This window comes from Staurois parvus, unplaced genomic scaffold, assembly GCF_062004578.1.
Source record: "Staurois parvus isolate SC_StPar_1 unplaced genomic scaffold, SC_StPar_1.0 ptg000501l, whole genome shotgun sequence".
NCBI lineage: Eukaryota > Metazoa > Chordata > Amphibia > Anura > Ranidae > Staurois > Staurois parvus.
The window spans coordinates 1,384,382-1,402,846 of NW_028318297.1; the positions used below are offsets into that span (position 1 = coordinate 1,384,382).

The 18,465-nt window shown below is 43.1% G+C and overlaps 1 protein-coding gene across 1 annotated transcript in view; it reads left to right on the forward strand.

Annotated features, from left to right (window-relative positions):
• The window catches only part of LOC149452039 (HEAT repeat-containing protein 1-like), a gene marked incomplete at its 3' end in the record, with an annotated part of 102,092 nt that overhangs the window by 22,643 nt on the left and 60,984 nt on the right, over nucleotides 1-18,465 (forward strand). The window contains exons 3-4 of the mRNA XM_089689856.1: nucleotides 1,673-1,889; nucleotides 14,660-14,801. Coding sequence (XP_089545982.1) covers nucleotides 1,673-1,889; nucleotides 14,660-14,801 — 359 coding nt within the window. The remainder of the gene's footprint in view (nucleotides 1-1,672; nucleotides 1,890-14,659; nucleotides 14,802-18,465) is intronic.

Consider the following 18,465-nt stretch of genomic DNA (forward strand, 5'->3'; position numbering starts at 1 on the left):
GGTGCGCGCCCCCTACCTGTTATGAAGACAGCCGTTTTAAAACGTGCTTTTGCCTACGAGTGCTGCCCTGCCACCATTATATGCGGTGGCTGGGCGGCAAGTGGTTAATCTAAATATCTTCTAAAACCAACGTTTTTGTTTTTTATTTCTAACGATTAGCCATGGAGATTATTGATACCTGTATTAGGAAAATAGGTCCTTAGTGAAGGATAGACTTACATGTGGTATATATAACTATATACTATACATTGCTTTTATTTTTCTATCCTTGCCACTAAATGTACATAGTACTGCTGCTTTTAAGACCCATTGATTGACAAGTGGTTGGTGGACACACCTTTTAAAGTGTTGTGTAGCGAAGCAGCTTATTGGTCCTGATGAAGCTGCGATAAACGCCCATTGTTGAAATGCGTTGATGTCACGACGTCCGTCTGCAGCACATTTTGGTAGTATTCCAGCCAGGCTTCGTGAGGTATGTAAATTGCCTACACCTATAGCAGGGTAATTCAACTTTAGTAGGAGACAGGTTTTGCACCTCCCTAAAACTTACATGGTTGAATAAGTAATCCCTACTGCTTGATACTTTTCACATCTTAATAGATTAGGAAAAGTACTCGTTTGTTTTGGTGAGGCTTAATTGTGTGAGCAGTTTCAGAAATGCGAGAGAGGGGATTTTGCATCTGAAGTTCTTAAGCAATGCAAGTGACCAGTGTATGATTCATAATTTTTGATTGTGCTTCATGTTACATCCTTATTTAGGATATAACCTAAAGCATGGTAACATACAAATCCTCCAAACCCAATACGCCCCTTCCCCCTCTTGCCAAAATTGCTGGGTGTGTCTTCTAACAGCTTCTTGTGGAGCCATCACTTCTTGTGATTGGCTACATGTCCCTGTGTATATAGCTTTTTTTTTTTTTTTTTTTAGCTGGCTCTAGTGGACCTTTGTGTTGACGACAAATCTTCGAGTTCACCTTTGGAAACCTTTTTACTTGTTTCTCCCATTTTTAGGGTGTAACATGTTCCCACTCCTGCAGTTGCTCCCGATCCTTGCGCTCACTGTGACAACAGGCTGGGAATCTTCTCCCCGCACCTGCTGTCATTTGAAAAGATCGTGGCCACATGGGGTTGTGCCCACAAAGCCACATCATTCATTCAGAGACCTGTGAATAATGAACTAAAAGTACAGACAGTCTTTGTGGATGTCGGCTTGTAGGTCTTGATGAACTACCAGGGCACTGTTGAGTGCTCTAGATGCTTCCTGTTGGTTTGTAACTGCCTACTTGTACAATGTGCGAACAGACAGCTTAAACAGTCTGCAAGAGCCCTGAATTGCACCCAGTTATCTGCTGACTGCGGGTGCAATGTTTTACAGGCTCCCAAGAAAAACAAAAAAAATGCACTTTGTTTTTTTTTTTTTGTTTTTTTTTTTTTTGTTTTTTTTTTCCCCCCCACAAAGATGCATTTATTTTTTTGGTCAAGTTATCCTTTTAAACAGGGGATGAGTGGCAGAATAAAATGGCTTATTCCTGTTCTTTCATGCTAGTGGTTGTTTTGCAAACTATATCAAGTTAGGTGGGGAAGTTGAAACATGATTTGTCATTGCAGTTGGTACACATGCATTCTTTCAACCAAATAACTTGTATACTATTTTTTTTTTTTTTTTTTTAAGGTTGTACGGGTCTTTATGAACTAATGGGAATTGATTCCTCCTTTAAAGCTTTTGAGGAAACTCTGTTCAGCAGTACTTCGAAAAGTCTTGAGCGTAGTGTCCAAACGAAGGCTGTTAACCAACAGTTGGATGAAAGCATTTCTTTGTTTCTCACACATCTGTCTCCATACTTTATGCTCAAACCAGCCAAGAAGTGTTTGGAGTGGCTTATCCACAGGTTAGTACTCTTCTCTAATGTAAATTATACTTTGTCCAGTGTGTAGAACATGAATGTCTTCCAACTTTTTGTCCTTTTTATAGCTTAAAGTATAACTAAAGACCACTTTTTTTTTTTGCAAATAGGTTTTTATTAATATTTCTAAGGCACATATGGTAAAGTATATCCATAGTAACAAATAATGTAGTAGATATCATGGGTAATGCCAGATATTGGGTCAATGAGCACTAACACCAGAAAGGGACACATAGGTAATAAACTTCTGTGAGAAGAGTGGAAGGAAAAGGATGATGCAATAGGATGACATGAAAATAAAATGCCTAGATAGGCAGAAGAAGAAAAGAAGCAGTAGGGTCTTTGGATCTGAGATTCAAGTCGATCTGCAATACTATAACAGCTTGAATGTAGCACATATCACCTCTAAATTAGGGTTATGAGAAATGAAAACCAAATGTATACGGTTAGGTCCATATATTTTTGGACACAGGCACAATTTTAGTTTGGTTTTTTTTTTTGTTTTTTTTTTTTTTTTTTTTTTTTTGGTATTTGCTGAAACACATTCAAGCTTTAGTTGTATAATGGATATGGGCTGAAAGTGCACTCTCAAGTTTAATTTGTATGGTATTTTACTGGTATGTACATCCAAATTGGAGAAAAGGTTTAGGAATGAAAGCTTTTTAGAGTAGCCCCCCCTTCTTCTTTTCTCCTTCTCCTTTTTCTCCTTTTTCTCCTTCTCCTCCTTCTCCTCCTTCTCCTCCTTCTCCTCCTTCTCCTTCTTCTCCTCCTTCTCCTTCCTCCTCCCTCCTCGGAGTGGCCAAAGCAACAGTTTGGTACATTCGGAGGAAAGAATGCACTGGTGAGCTCAGCAACATAAAAAGGCATGGAAGACAACAGTGGTGGATGATTGCAGTATCCTCTCTATGGTAAAGAAAAACCCATTCAGCACATCTAAATAAGTGAAGGACACTCTCCAGGAGGTGGATGTATAATTGTCAGTCTACGTTCAAGAGAAGACGTCACGAGAGCAAATACAGAGGGTTCACCACAAGCTGCCAACCAATTCATAAGCCTGAAGAATAGAAAAGCCAGGTTAGACTTTGCTAAAAAAAAAATCTAAAAAAGCCAGACCAGTTCTGGAAAAGCGTTCTTTGGACGGATGAAGCTAAGATTAATCTGTACCAGAATGGCGGGAAGAAAAAAAGTGTGGAGAAGGCTTGGAACTGCTCATGATCCAAAGCACTCAAAGTCATCTGTAAAACATGGTGGAGGCAGTGTGATGGCATGGGCATGCATAGCTTCCAGTGGCACTGGTTCTTTTTGGTTTTTATTGATGAGACAGAAGCAGCTGGATGAATTCTGCATTGTTCAGGGATACTATCAGCCCAGATTCAGCCAAATGCAGCTAAGTTGGTTGGGCGGCACTTCACAGTACAGATGGACAATGATCCAAAACACACTGCAAAAGCAGCCCAGGAGCTTTTGACGGAAGATAAGTGAAATATTCCGCAATGGCCGAGTCAATCACCTGATCTCAACCCAATTGAGCATGCATTTGACTTGCTGGAGGCAAAACTAAAGACAGACCCACAAGCAAAGAACAACTGAAGACAGCTGTAGTTAGAGCCTGGCAAAGCATTAGAAAGGAGGAAATCCAGTATTTGGTAATGTCAATGGGTTCCAGACTTAAGGGAGTCATTGCCAGTAAAGGATTCTCAACAATATCTTTAAAAATTTACATTTTATTATATTTGTCCAATTACTTTTGAGTCCCTGAAAATGGAGGGACTGTGTATAATAATGGTCGCAGTTCCTAAAATTTGTACTTGATATTTATGTTCAACCCCTTGAATTAAAGCTGAAAGTCTGCACTTCAAATTCATTTGGACTGTTTCGTTTTAACTTTGTTCTGATGGCATAAAGAGCCAAAAGTATGAAAATTCTGCCCATGTCTAAATGTATATGGACTTAACTGCAGCCATGGACAAAAGGAGAATGTCTCTTAATCTGTAGGTTCTTTTTCGATTATTGTTTTAAAAGATACATAGCACAATGAGACTACATAGGGACAATGGCAAATGATAGACATGCAAAACAAAATAGTGCTGAAAACTCGAACTCCTGAAGCGATCTTCCTAATCAAATGCCAGCGCAATCAAAGTGTAAGACTCAGTTGCTACTAGATTACACGGGATGCATTCAAGGTGTCAAAATTGGTGCATTAACAAAGAGAAAAGAAACGGGGGTAAAACAAATGTAAGACAAAGGAGGGAAGGAGAACGGGAGGGTGGGGCCTAACCCCCACAGTTCCAATGAGAAATTATTACATGCACACGCTAGAAGGGTCCAAGGACGGCAATGTGCAATTAGCCATCATTCCCAGATTTTTAAAAATTTCCTATGAGGGTCATTAAGGAAACTAATAATGTTCTCATTATTCGACAAATTGGACACGTGGATTATCATGTGCTCTTAACCTCTAGGAACCGGATAGCATGTTTCTTCCACGCCCTGGCTATTTGTTTTAGTCATCAATAATTAGATGTTGGTAGGCTACTTTCTGTGGCGGTGATGGAGGCCAAAAATCGGCATATGCCAATCTTGTGTCAAGGACAAATCGGCAAGGGCCAATCTTGTGTCCTTAGGGATAATATGTGGAGAAGTCCAGACTCTGGATCAAAATGTGGTCAGTTTGGGACAAAAATGGACATGAAATTGTCCAATATATTTTATGCCAAAATTTGGAAGAAACTGTACCTAGCGGAAAGGGAGGGACAATATTTCCAGGCCTATAATTCCTACAGTTTTTTATTTTTACAGGACCGTACAGACTTGGGGCTTGTGCCCCAAAAAATGTTCAGGTGGCAAATTTAATAGACTTTCAATTAGCGGAACATCACTATTAAAAATTTATCAAAGCAGTCTCAAGGAGAGCCCCTCAGCAAAAGAGGGTTCCTCCTTGGGATTTATCTACAGTACTAAAGAGCTTTTATGAAGCAACCCTTTGAGCCACTAGAAGAAAGTTCATTTAAGATACTAACTTACAAGACTGTACTACTTATTGCCATAGTTTCGGCCAGGAGAGTGAGCGAGCTTCCACAGGTCACGGGAGATTGATCCCTTTTTGAGGACAGGCAAAAAATCCATACGAAGATGTCCACAAACTAAACTTAATTGGATTGTAGTGGAGGACAGTATATCCTTTTTGTGCCTTACTCGGGCCTAGGAAAGGATCAGGTGCCAATAAAGCTACTATAGCTAGATGGATAAAATCGGTCATCAAGGAAGCCTGCTTAACAGCAGGGCTCCCCAAACCTGAGAGCCCAGTAGAGCTCTGGCTACTTTATGGGCAGAAAGGGCAGGGGCTACCCCAAACCAAATCTGCAAAGCAGCCACCTGGTCAAGTTTCCAGAACATTACAGTCCAAAACATTACCGTTCGTATCTGTCTTTCTGTGACCAGGCGTTTGGGAGGGGGGGCAGTGGTCCCTCCCTAGCAGGTATGGATTCTATGTTGCTGTTGTTAATCTGTCCTGGAAGATGATTTTGGAAACCTGTTAACTTGATTTCCAGGAATCGTCCAGGATGGTGCTGCTTCCCACACTAGGTTTTAGGAAAGGGAAGTAACTTATGTTGCGTATGGCCTTCAGTTATTACTGAGGAACCCTGAGGGTAGCACATGCTTTTATACTAGTATGGATTTGTGTTTCCTGTGCTGGGTGGGAACTGTCCTGAAAGATTCCTGGGAATCAAGTGAACGGGTAACTGTTTTCACATTCCCAGTATAACAAAATGACTTTCAATTTGTAAAATTTCTCCACAATGTTTCAATATTTCCAAATTTTTTTTTTTACTCGAAACATCTTTCCGGACAGCATGAGAGAAAGCAGCTCCTCCTCTTGCAGGAAACACGCACCCACATAAAATTGGAGGCCTCTCCCCACAGTCCTCAGTTATCTTGTTTCCTCTGGCAAGGTAGAAACAAACAGGAACTATGGAGACTGCGTTCTCTCAGGTGCTGCCTGAGAGGTCTTTTTTTTTTTTTTTTTTTTTTTCTTTTACCTTTTTTTCTTTGCAGCAGGGGTCCTTCAGGCAGAGTGCCAGGAGGGGGTGGGGGCCTGTTCCTGACTCCACTCTCCCCTTTCAGTGCACGGGGAGAGCCAGTACCACTGGGTAGCTGTAGTCCTGATATCCCTGTGTGGCCAATGGCGGTGATCATGGTTTTGGTGTTCGAGCAGCATCTGGGCATGCCCGTAAGGTCACTTCCGGGCAGGGGCAGAGCTTCTGGTTGCGGTGTGTGGCATCAGTTTCGGATACAGGGGGAGGGGGCAGGACCCAGCAAGTGCCTATTTCCTGCCCCGGGCCGGCGCAGCAGCATTCCAGGATGCTGGGACATGGAGACAGTTACATGGACCGCTGCACCAACAAAGAGAGCTTCCTATGGACCACTTTACTATGCTGCGCTTTTTTTTTTTTTTTTTTTTTTAATATATTTTTTATTTATTTTTTTTTTGGTGTGTGGGGCCAGTGCACTGGTTGTGTGGAGGTTTGGCCTCTGCCTACACTGTGTGCCTTTTGGGATGCGTTCAGGGTCAGTTGATGGCTAAGCCTTTATGTTCCATTGTGCTTTGTCTTGGGCTAAGAGCAGTGAAAAGAAATCTAGCAAGAGGTGATATCCTTCCTGCAAGAGTAAACTGTCAGATGCTTGGAAAAAAGTCTATGCAAGTAATGCATTTTTGCTTTAGTGCTTCAGCTTCTGGTGATTCTCTTTCACGTGCGTAGCAAGAAATCTGGAATATTGGCTGAACCAGCTAAAGGCGCATATAAATGCAGGGACTCCAAAGGATTCTGGATGCGTCTGCAGAATCCATACACATGACAGCTCGCTCTGCGAGAAGGGCCTTATGGCTAAAAACATGGCAGGGGGGCTCGACATCAAAAGTTAGGCTGTGTGGAATCCCTTTATCAGGAGATCTCCTCTTTGGGCCAGACTTGACGTCAATTTTGGCTCACACAGCAGACAGTAAAAATCTTTCCCTGTGAAGAAGAAAAAGTTCAAAAACACTTTTTTTTGTTTTTTTTTTGTCCCCAGAGAAGTTTGCAAAGTGACAAGTTGTACAGCCCAAGAAATCCCAATGACCCGTTGCTTCCAGTGAGAGGAAGACTACAGGTTTTCCTTCCACATTGGGAGAAGGTAACGTTGAGCCTGTATATTCAAACCCTGATTAGCAGGGGTTACGAAATAGTTTTGCAGAGGCTCCCACCAAGAAGGTATTTGGTCACAGATATTCTGAAAAATCTGGTAAAAGCTCTTCCGATGAAGAAACCTGGCTTAGGATCTGATTTTTCAAAGACTGGTGGTTTCGTTCACATCAGGGGAAGAACAGATGAGGTTTTATTCCCGTATATTTTTGGTGGGAAAACAGTCAGTCAGGAAAATTCCATTTCATCCTCAACTTAAAACCTTTGAACAAACGCGTGCAATACAAGAGGTTCCGAATGGACTCAATATTTTCAGTCAGAAACCTGCTGTTTCCAGATTGCTTCATGGCATCAATCGATCTAAGGGATGCCCACCTGCACATCCCAATCAGAAAACCCTCTCAAAGATTTTTGAGGCTGGCCTTGAGGTCAGGACATGAGGTTCAGCACCTGCAATTCAGGGCACTGCCTTTTGGGCTGTCATCTCTGGACATTTTCAGCAAGGTGATGGTGGAAGCCTTGAGGTTCGGAGGTGTTGTGGCAATTTCCTACCTAGACAACCTTCTGTTCTTAGCAATTTCAGAAGAACAGTTGAGGAAGGCCCTTCAGGCAGCCCACAGCCATCAGGAAAGTCTGGGCTAGATCATAAATGCTCAAAAATCCAACCTGACCCTATCCAAGGTTTTGTTTCTGGGGTTTTACATTTGTTTGGTGGCACAGAAAGTAATTTTGCCAGAAGGAAATGCAGAAAATACAGGTGGCTTTGACTCTTTTTCAGGGCAACCACCAGGTGTCTGATTTCAGCTCTTGGCCTGTTAACAGCTTCCATCCCTGCCAGTCCAGTGGGCAAGAATACACTTCAGGCCCCTTCAGCTTTTTGTCTTGAAAGTTTGGAACAAGGACTTGGCCATGCTGGACAAGAAGGTTAGGGTTCCCTTCAGGGTGAAGAGATCCCTCTGGTGGTGGAAGAGACGGGAGGTTCTCTCCAAAGGTTTAACCTAGTCCTTTCCAGTGAAAAGGATCTTCAGCACAGCTGCCAGCTCCTGGGGCTCTGGAGCGCACCTGGGAGGGTCAGCTCACACAGGGTAGTGGCCGAGGCCACAAAGGTCAAACGCTGAAACTGAAGAGAATTAAAGGCAATTGCTTTTGACTCTTTGGCTTTCTCAGGAGCGCTAGGGTTGGCACGTGAGGGTCTGCACGGACAACGCCACACCGGTAGCATATGCACACAGGCAATGCAGCACAAGAAGCAGGAGTCAAGGTTTAGTGGAAGAAATTTTGACAGAATTCAGTTTGGCATCCTTGTCTGCAATCCATCTCAACGGCTTGCTGACCATGGTAGCTGACTTCCTGGCAGACACTAGCTGAAGGAGGGCGAATGGTACCTGAATCATGAAGTTATTTCCTCAGCTTAGTTCAGGAATAGGGTCAGCAACACATAGATTTGTTTGCAAATCTGCAGAATACCAAAGCCAGTCAGTTCTTTTCCTTGAGCAAAGATGGAGCCGTAGGGATAGATACTCTCGCTCAGAGGTGGAGTTTCCAGCTGTGCTACACTTTTCTGCCCTTTCCAACTAATTCTTCAAGCTCTGAAGAAGCTGCACATAGTACCAGTCCTTTTTGTGACTGCCTTCTTCCCGAAAAGGCCATGGTTTGCAGCACTCCTCAGGTTATTTGACCATATTGGATGCTTCCATGCAGGAAGGACCTGCTGCTACAGGGTCCTCTGTTATCCAAAAGTGGAGAATCTATGCCTTGCAGTGTGGTTTCTGAAAAGCAACTGCTAGAAAAAAAAAAGGCTTCTCAAAACGCTCAGTAGATCGTCTCCTAGCAAGTCGTAAGGGGGTCATGAGAGCTATTTACGGGAAGGTTTGGAAAGTATATACAGTTGTGTCCAAAATTATTCAACCCCCAATGCTGTAAAGGGGTTTAGGGACTATAGTGTACATTTGGAATTGTATTCAGAATCAAATCCTACAAGGACGTTGTAACTACCCAAATGCAACTAAAATGACATCAATTGTTTATGTAATACAGTAGTAAATGGTTCTTATGTGGTTTCTTCATTGCCACAATTATTCAACCCCTTAAAGACTACCACTCTGAAGAACAGAGGTTCATACAGGTGCTTTCCATCAGGTATTGAAAACACCTGTGGATGTCACCGAGCAGCAATCAAGCATAATAAGCACCAATTAGGCAGCTTTAAAATGACTGTGATACTCAGCTCCTTCTAGACATTTACTGGTGTGGTTACAAACATGGTGAAGGCAAGAGAATGGTCCAGGAAGACAAGAGAAGAGGTGATTTCTCTTCACAGGAAGGGCAATGGCTATAAGAAGATTGCAAAGATGTTAAACATACCAAGAGACACCTTAGGAAGCATCATTCGCAAATTCAAGGCAAAGGGCACTGTTGAAACGCTACCTGGTCGTGGCAGAAAGAAGATGCTGACTTCGACTGCTGTGCGCTACCTGAAGCGTAGAGTGGAGAGAAGTCCCCGTGTGACTGCTGAGGAACTGAGAAAAGATTTGTCAGATGTGGGTACAGAAGTTTCAGCCCAGACAATAAGACGCACACTGCGTAATGAAGGCCTCCGTGCCAGAACTCCCAGGCGTACCCCCTTGCTGTCTCCAAAGAATAAGAAGAGTCGACTGCAGTATGCCAAAAGCCATGTGGACAAACCACAAAAGTTGTGGGATAGTGTTCTGTGGACTGATGAAACAAAATTAGAACTGTTTGGGCCCATGGATCAACGCTATGTTTGGAGGAGGAAGAACAAGGCCTATGATGAAAAGAACACCTTGCCTACTGTGAAGCATGGTGGAGGGTCAATCATGCTTTGGGGCTGTTTTGCTTCTGCAGGTACAGGGAAGCTTCAGCGTGTGCAAGGTACCATGAATTCTCTTCAGTACCAGGAGATATTGGATGGAAACGTGATGCAGTCCGTCACACACCTGAGGCTTGGGAGACGTTGGACCTTTCAACAGGACAATGATCCCAAGCATACCTCCAAGTCCACTAGAGCATGGTTGCAGAGGAAAGGCTGGAACATTTTGGAGTGGCCATCGCAGTCACCAGACTTAAATCCGATTGAGAACCTCTGGTGGGACTTAAAGAAAGCAGTTGCAGTGCGCAAGCCTAAGAATGTGACTGAACTGGAGGCCTTTGCCCATGAAGAATGGGCGAAGATACCCGTAGATCGCTGCAAGACACTTGTGTCAAGCTATGCTTCACGTTTAAAAGCTGTTATAACTGTAAAAGGATGCTGTACTAAGTACTAAGATTGAATGTCACTTGGGGGTTGAATAAAACTGATAATGCTGTGAGCACAGAAAAGACATTTGTGGTTATTTCATTATAACTGTTATGTTATATTTGTCTGACCTACAAGTGCCTCTTTAATGTAAATGTAAGCAAGATGACTGAATGATCAAAAGCAATGTCAAACTGGCCAAAACACTCAATTTCAGTGGGGGTTGAATAATTTTGGACACAACTGTAACTCTTGGTGCCTAGCCAATTCAAGGTCCTAGGCAGTTCTCACCTCAGTCCTGGAGTTTCTTCAACAGGGAGCTGCAAGAAGTTGGCCATTGGCACGCTTAAAGTCCTGGTTGCAGCTTTAGTGGTCATTCTGGAGCACTCGATCTCATTAGTCATCAGATTCTTAAAGGCTTTATCCCGATCCAGACCTGTTTTAAAGCTAAATCCTTTTCTAAATGGCAGGGGTGCGGAAATTTTTTAAAACACTACTTGTCCAGGGACTAAATCTGTGTCCCAATCTACTTGTCCCTCATGACAATCTACTTGTGTTTTTTTTTTTTTTTTTTTTTTCTAGCAAAGCCGTATTTTAAATCAAAGGTGTTATTAGGAATGTTTTAAAAACAAAAGGGGCTTTATGGCGACTTAAACATTTTTAACATTGCGCTGTTTATCCCCTCCTCCCCGCCTGTGTCCAGCATCGCACTCTGGGACTAGCACGGAGACCTTGCAGTTTAATGAGCACTGATTGGGTGCTCGTTAGGAAAGGAGTGTCAGGCTTATCCTTTTATACCTTACTCTGCCAGAGCTTTTTTTTTTTTTTTTTTTTTTAAACCAGATTAAAAAAATTGTTGGCCTGAAGATTACACAGAACCCCCAAACATGAGATATTTTCTGAAATCCGAGACCCTAGAGAATAAAATAGTGGTTTTTCCAATTTTTTATGTCTCATGATATTACCTCAAAATTTCAGTAAAAAATGCAAGTTTGTTAATTTTAGGGCACAAAAAAAGCAATAAATTACCCTATTTTTTTGTAAAATATAAAAGATGAGGTTGCAGCGAATAAATATCCAACATGTCAAACCTTAAATTTGCGTGCACTTGTGAAATGGCGACGAACTTCAATACCCTATATTTTCTATAGGTGATGCTTTTATAGCCCCTTTATAGGTCATCAGTATAGTGTTATGGAGGAGGTGTGGTGCTAGAATTATTGCTCTCATTCTGGCGTGCACGGCGGTATCTAACTTGTATCGCAGTAGACTTTTTCATCCGTAGGCGCCCCAGAGTGTGCTTTTTAAGTTTGTACGTCTGTTTATGTGGGGGCTCAATTTTTCCCTTTCCCATTTTTTCAGGAGAGCACCTCGAGAGACCTTGGCTTCTCCCCACCTGAGAAAACCCCTCCACCCAAAATAAAGAGACGGCCTCACCCCTGCGACCTCAGTTATGGTGTTTTCTCCGGCGGGGAGACACAGATTGTGGAAGCCTCTCCAGGGGTGGTCAGAGGACTACATGGTGCCTGGAGGACGGGGAGGTGGAGGGGGTGTCGGGCAGACTGGGTGCGGCCTGGTCAGGGCCCCCACTTTCCAGTAGGGCGGACTGACCCCTCAGGAGGCAAGCAGGGGAGATCCCTTGCCTGCATCCTTCCTCCGTCCCGGCCCCCACCAAGGGAAGTATCCTGCACTCCTGTGTCCAGGGGGACGGGGAGGAGTGCCGCCATCCTACTCAATAGAGCCCATGACTGGGGACGTCCTTTTCGGAGGAAGGAGCTGGACTTCTCCCAGGATGCGGCTTCTAGCCGTGTCCTAGGCAGCATGGGCTGGAGGTTTTGGCGGTGTGGAGCAGCTGCATCCTGCAGAGGCAAGCGACACAGCGCTCGGGCGGACTACCTCCTGGAACATGTCTGGAGCGGAGGCACCGGGACCAGGCGACACCAGCCAGCTACAGAGGAGCCTTGCGTCCCCTACCTGTGGGCCCCTAGCTCCATGGGGTGTTCCCAGCCCTCTGGGTGGGCAGAGGTTCCAAGGCAAGGGGGGGGAGAGAGGGCCCAGGTGTTAGTCTCCCATGCCCTGTCAGGACAAAAGGGAGAGGGGGGGGAAGAGAAACCAGGTGTTAGTCCCCAACTCCCTGCCAGGAAAGGGGGGGGGGGGGAGAGAGAAACCAGGTGTTAGTTCCCCACTCCCTGCTGGAGGAGGGGCGGAGGGTCCCGATTCTCTTTAACTTATATGTAAAGGCCCGAGAGAAGCCCAAGCCACACCATGGGGCTAAAAACAAGTGCCCCTCATGCAAGGTGACCCTCAAGGACTCCTGGACAGAGTCCTGTACTGAAGGCCTGATTAGGGAGGAAGTTCCTTTTTTCAGGGAGATCTGGTTAAGTCTGTTAGGGAGCTGACGACTACCTTTTTGGATTCCTTTAAGTCTCTTGTCGAGAACCTAGCTTTGCCCCAGGCACGGACTGTACTACAGCAGATTGAGGTTGCCCCTTCTACCAGTAGGGAGGTGGGGGTCCAAGAGGCAAGTCGGTGGAGAACCTGTCTCCGGGCTCGGGTTCTGAGACAGGTTCAGGGATGGGCCCCTTGCGCGAGTCTAGAGGCCTCTCTAGATACAAGTTGTACCTGGAATAGGTTGACGACTTACTAGGAGCCATTTATTCTGCCTTGGACATTAAGGAAGATAGCCCCTTACGTTGCTTGATCAAATGTATCAGGGAATGGATGAACAAAAACAGTTTTTCCCATCCACAAGGTATTGGTGGAAACTATTTAAGAAAGAATGACAGGACCCAGAATGAAAACCATTCTTTGCCAAATCCCTCAAACGCAGGTTCCTGTTTGACGAGGACTCTTCCGCATTGTAGAAGAGCCCCAAGCTGGATGCGGTCTTTTCTCAGGTAGCCAGGAGGTTGTACCTTGCCTTTGAGGACATGGGAATCTTGCCTGACACCATGAACAGAAGGGCGGATTCCCTTCTTAAAAAGTCCTTGGACTCCCCGCTATCCAACTTAAAGCCCGCCTTGCCCATTACAGTGGTAGCCTGGAACATGGATTATTGGCTTACGCAACTACAGGCTGATACAGTGGCGGGATCCCAGAAGGAAAACATTTGTCTCCTTCCAAACTTTACTACAGGTAGTGGGAAATATCGCGGATGCTTCAGCAGAGTCAGTAAGAATGTGTATATATACTGTAAGAATTGGACACCTATGTGAGTCCCATTGATGAGGGAAAAAGGCAAACTGAAGAGGTTACAATTTACAAAAGAACACATTTACTGACCTAAAGATAAATAGTGCAACATTTTGTGGACTGATGAAAGCAAGATTCTTTTTGGGTCTAGGGGCTGCAGACAGTTTGTCAGATGACCCCAAACACTGAATTCAAACCACAGTATACTGTGAAGACTGAAGCATGGTGACGCAAGCATCAGGATATGGGGATGTTTCTCATACTGTGGTGTTGGGCCTATTTATCGCATACCGGGGTTCATGGATCAGTTTGAGTACATCAAAATGCTTGAAAAGGCCATGTTGCTTTATGCCAAAGAGGAATTGCCCTTGATATGGGTGTTTCAACAAGACAATGACCCCCCCCCCCCCCAAACTCAACTGTAAGAAGCAGCATCTTCGTTCCAGACCAACAAGCTTAATGTTATTGAGCGGCCAGCCAATCCCTGGGCTTTAATCCAATAGAAAACTTGTGTGGTGACATAAAAAAATGCTATTTCTGAGGTAAAACCATGAAATGCAGGAATTGTGGAATGTAGTGCAATTGTCCTGGGCTGGAATACCTGTTCACAGGTGCCAGAAGTTGGTCAACTCCATGTAACACAGATATGAAGCCTGTCTCAAACAGTGGTTATACAACTAAATATTCAGTGATTCACAGAAACGCTAAATCTTCAAGCAATTTTCACTTTATTCATTGAATTTTTGAGTTTATATAGAAAATGCAGACTATTTTTTTACAGTTTTTAATATTCCTTTTTTTCACTTTCTGTAAAGTAATAGATCTGAAACCTCTTTCTTCATGTTTTGATTTGGTACGCACATGCGTTTGCGTGTATGTAAATAAAAAGCGATTATAAGGATTTTGAGCTTTACTTAAACACACTTCTAATATGTTTAACACAACTGTAATTGGTTGAGCTGTTAACCTAAAACAAGTATGCAGGTTAGCAAAGAAAAATCAAAACACCATATCTGCACTTTTGTCAGGTCATTAGCAATAGGGTTGGAATGACTCCTATATTTGTTTTTGCTTGGCAGGTACAGTGTCCATGTAACTAACAATGTATCTTGCTTCTGTCCTAGGTTTCAAGTACATCTTTACAATGAAGAGAGCCTAATAGGCTGTGTCCTTCCCTATTATGAAACCAAAGCGTTTGTCCGAGTAATTCAGCTCTTAAGGATCTCAAACCCAACTCATAAATGGCACTGGTTGCACGCAATTCAGGTAATTTTTGATCTTTTAAAAGAAAAGAGAAAAAAAAAAGAGGTGGGGGGAGCTAAACTCCCTGCAGACTGGTGTGCTAAAACATTGTGGCCAGAGATGAACAGTAGATACGTATGAGATTTTTAATAAGGAGTGAAAGAAGGGCCTACACTAGCTATATTGGTATTCTTCGCTATCTTAGACTTTAGGAGTAAAGCTAAATTTTTGACCACAAAATCCTAATTAACGAGAATTCAACTACAGGTGAGTCTAATCATTAAACAGGTGTCTAGCAGACTATTATAAAAGGGCGTTCTTTAACAAAGGAAACCCCTTCCCGTTGCTGTCAGTAAGGACACCACCTGGAAGAGAAAAGTCACCAGGCCTGAGAGAAAATAATTCTTTACACAAGAAAGGTGAAGGCTACAAGATCAGCTAAGCTTTACAATACAAAGCAGTCAGAATACTGTAGCAAAAGTGATAAAAAAAAAAAAATTAAAGATGGAACTTCAACCATCTCAGAGATATCCAGGCTGTCCATGGAAGTTAACACCTAGTCAGCAGCATCTTTTGAGAAGAGTCGAAGAAAATTGCTATGCAAGTTCACTTCAGTTAGCTAAAGAAGTAGAAAGCCAAACTGGGTTGATTTCCCATGACACAAAACGGCGTACACTGCAGAGGAAAGGCATGCATGGGTGTCGTCCATCCATGGCGGAAGCCTCTCTTAAAGCCGATGCATAAAGTCCTCCTGGAATTTGCCAGGTAGTAGTGAGACCAAGATAAAGTGTTTTTAGAACTGATGGCTCCAAAACTGTTCAGCATTGCAAAGGTGAGGAGTATAAAGAAAAATGTATGGTGCCTACAGTGAAAAATAGTGGTGGCAATGTCCTTTTGTGGGGCTGCATGAGTGCTGCTGGTGTTGGGGAGCTGCACTTCATTGATGGTATCAATTCACAGATGTACTGCTCTGTATATAAAGAGAAGCCTTTGTCATGTACTTTTTCCAACATGACAATCTAAAACAATTTTGAGTAAAACAAGATTTTTTTAATGTTATACTAACTGCTTCCTGACCACCCTATAGCAAAAGTACTGCAACAGGGCTGCGCCAAATACATATACTCGATTTTGTATTCCGGCTAGGGGGCGCACGTGCCGCTATTAGCAGCTTCATCTGTCTATCACCTCGTCCTGGCCAGAGATTCCATGCTCGCACCTGGTGCTTGCCGAGAAACAGTGACAGAGGTCTGAATGTAAACAATACAGATCTTGAGTTCAGGTGTTATACAGAAACACGGTACTTCTCGTATATATATGATACTTACTAAACTGTACAGACCTATTTCTCCAGAGTTTGGAATACAATTGAATGAACAGCAAAAAAGGAAAGTCTTTAAATTGGCACAAGGTGCAGTTGATATGTAGTGGAAATGAACTATAAATGTCTGGCAAGATGCTTATGTGCCACACTAGGTGTGATATACCAACAATCAGAGAATTCACTTTTATTTTGGAGGAGGTGTGGGATAAAGGGAACTATGGCATACATATGGTGGGAATGCCCCAAGATGCAGTAGTTTTGCAGGAAATAGTACAACAAATGCAGGAGATCTTGAAAGTATTTTAAAAGACCTGTGGGTTTGTTCCATAATACTAAGTTTACAGTGAAACAATATAAGAATATGATTTATATTCCATCTAATAAATACGGCAAAAGGATTGATCTGTAAATTTTGGCAGGCTCAGGAGATCCCTAAGGTAAAAGATTGGATACATAGGGTAGAGCATAATTATAGAATGGAGGAATTGCATCATAGGGGAGAAGACAAAATGGGAAAATTTGTAAAAACAAGGGAAAGATGGTGTGATTTTAAAATCTCAGAGATGCAGAATTGATAGGAGTTTAAAGTAGAGGGAAAGACAAATCGTGATTTGCCAGAAGAGTCCCACGGGGAAGATTGAGAGATAAAGTACTTTACCCATTGATGGGTAGATCAACAATAGAGCATTTAAAAATTGGAGAAAGTACTTGGGATAAGGAGACCGCAAGGAGTGCCAACAGACTTGCTCAGATATGTGATTGTCCGATTCCATCACTGAGGACAGAGAAAAATTATGGAAAAAAGATCCCTGAAATTAAAATATGGAGAGGTAAAGCAACAAAATCTTTGCTGACATTGCATCTGAGACGCTAGCTAGAAGATCCCTGAAACCGTTGAAGCAGATGAGGGAGAAAAAAATTAGATATACAGTATCTCACAGAAGTGAGTACATCCCTCACATTTTTGTAAATGTTTTGTTATCTTTTCATGTGACAACACTGAAAAAAAACACCTTGCTACAATGTAAAATAGTGAATGTACTGCTTGTGTAATAGTGTAAATTTGCTGTCCCCTCCAAAATAACTCAATACACACCCATTAATGTCTAAACCGCTAGCAACAAAAGTGAGTACACGCCTAAGTGAAAATGTCCAAATTGGGCCCAATTAGCAGTTTCCCCTCCCCAGTGTCATGTGACTTTAGTGTTACAAGGTCTCAGGTGTGAATGGGGAGCAGGTGTGTTAAATTTGTTATCGCTTTCACGCTCTCACATTGGTCACTGGACATCAACATGGCACCTCATGGCAAAAGGCTCTGAGGATCTGAAAATAAGAATTGTGGCTCTACATAAATCTGGCCTAGGCTATAAGAAGATTGTCAAGACCCTGAAACTGAGCTGCAGCACAGTGACCACGGTGGTAGTGGTACACTCACTACTTTACATTGTAGCACATTGTACAAGTGCCACTTCTTCAGTGTTGTCACATGAAAAGATATAATAAAATATTTACAAAAATGTGAGGAGTGTACTCACTTCTGTGAAATACTGTAACTGGGGGTTCCCAGCCTGCCTGATTGGGTGGAAAGACGGGAAATCGGCAAGCTTGAGATTCCCTGAAGAATTGAATGACTCTTATAGCAAATTAAATGTGCAGGAAATGGACATTTTGGGGTGGTTAGGGGGGTCTACTGAGCGTTCAGGGCCAGGAAAAGAAATGTGGCAGACTGTAAATAAAAGAAGCTAGTGAGGGGGGGGGGGAGGAGTTTTTTTTTTTTTTTTTTTTTTCCAGCCCCCCCCCTCCCCTTGACTGTTTTTTGTGTTTGCATTTTTTGTTGTGTTTTTTTTTTTTCTTTCACCCCCCTCCTCCCCCCAGCTCTCTTCTCCCACGCCAGGGTTGCAGGTCCATATATAGAGGAATCGGGGGGTTTAGAAGGGCAGTAGGAATTGGGGAGATAAGGTGAGGGCAGGCCGCTTGGATTCTGACTGCGCTGCCAAACTGTAAATCCCTTGTTTAGTTCCACCCCAATATAGGAGTCGCCAGTGGGAAGGTCGCATGACAGATTCACGGGCAAAACTTAGGCCCACGTGTTTGGGCGAGGGGGGGTAGGGGGATCTTGTAGTTGAACGGAGAACATCCATATCCTAAACTGTATCCGTTTTTCTCCTGAAGAAAAGCTAGTAGGTCAACATAACTATAAATATAAATAAGTTTAAGTTTTCCCTACAATGTGAAAGGGCTGAACTCTCTGATAAAGATATAAGATACTCAGGGAAATCCATCAGCACCCTATAGAAGTAGTATTTCTTCAAGAAACACATTTAACCTGAGATACAAATGTCAAAGTATTATCCAGTGTGATGT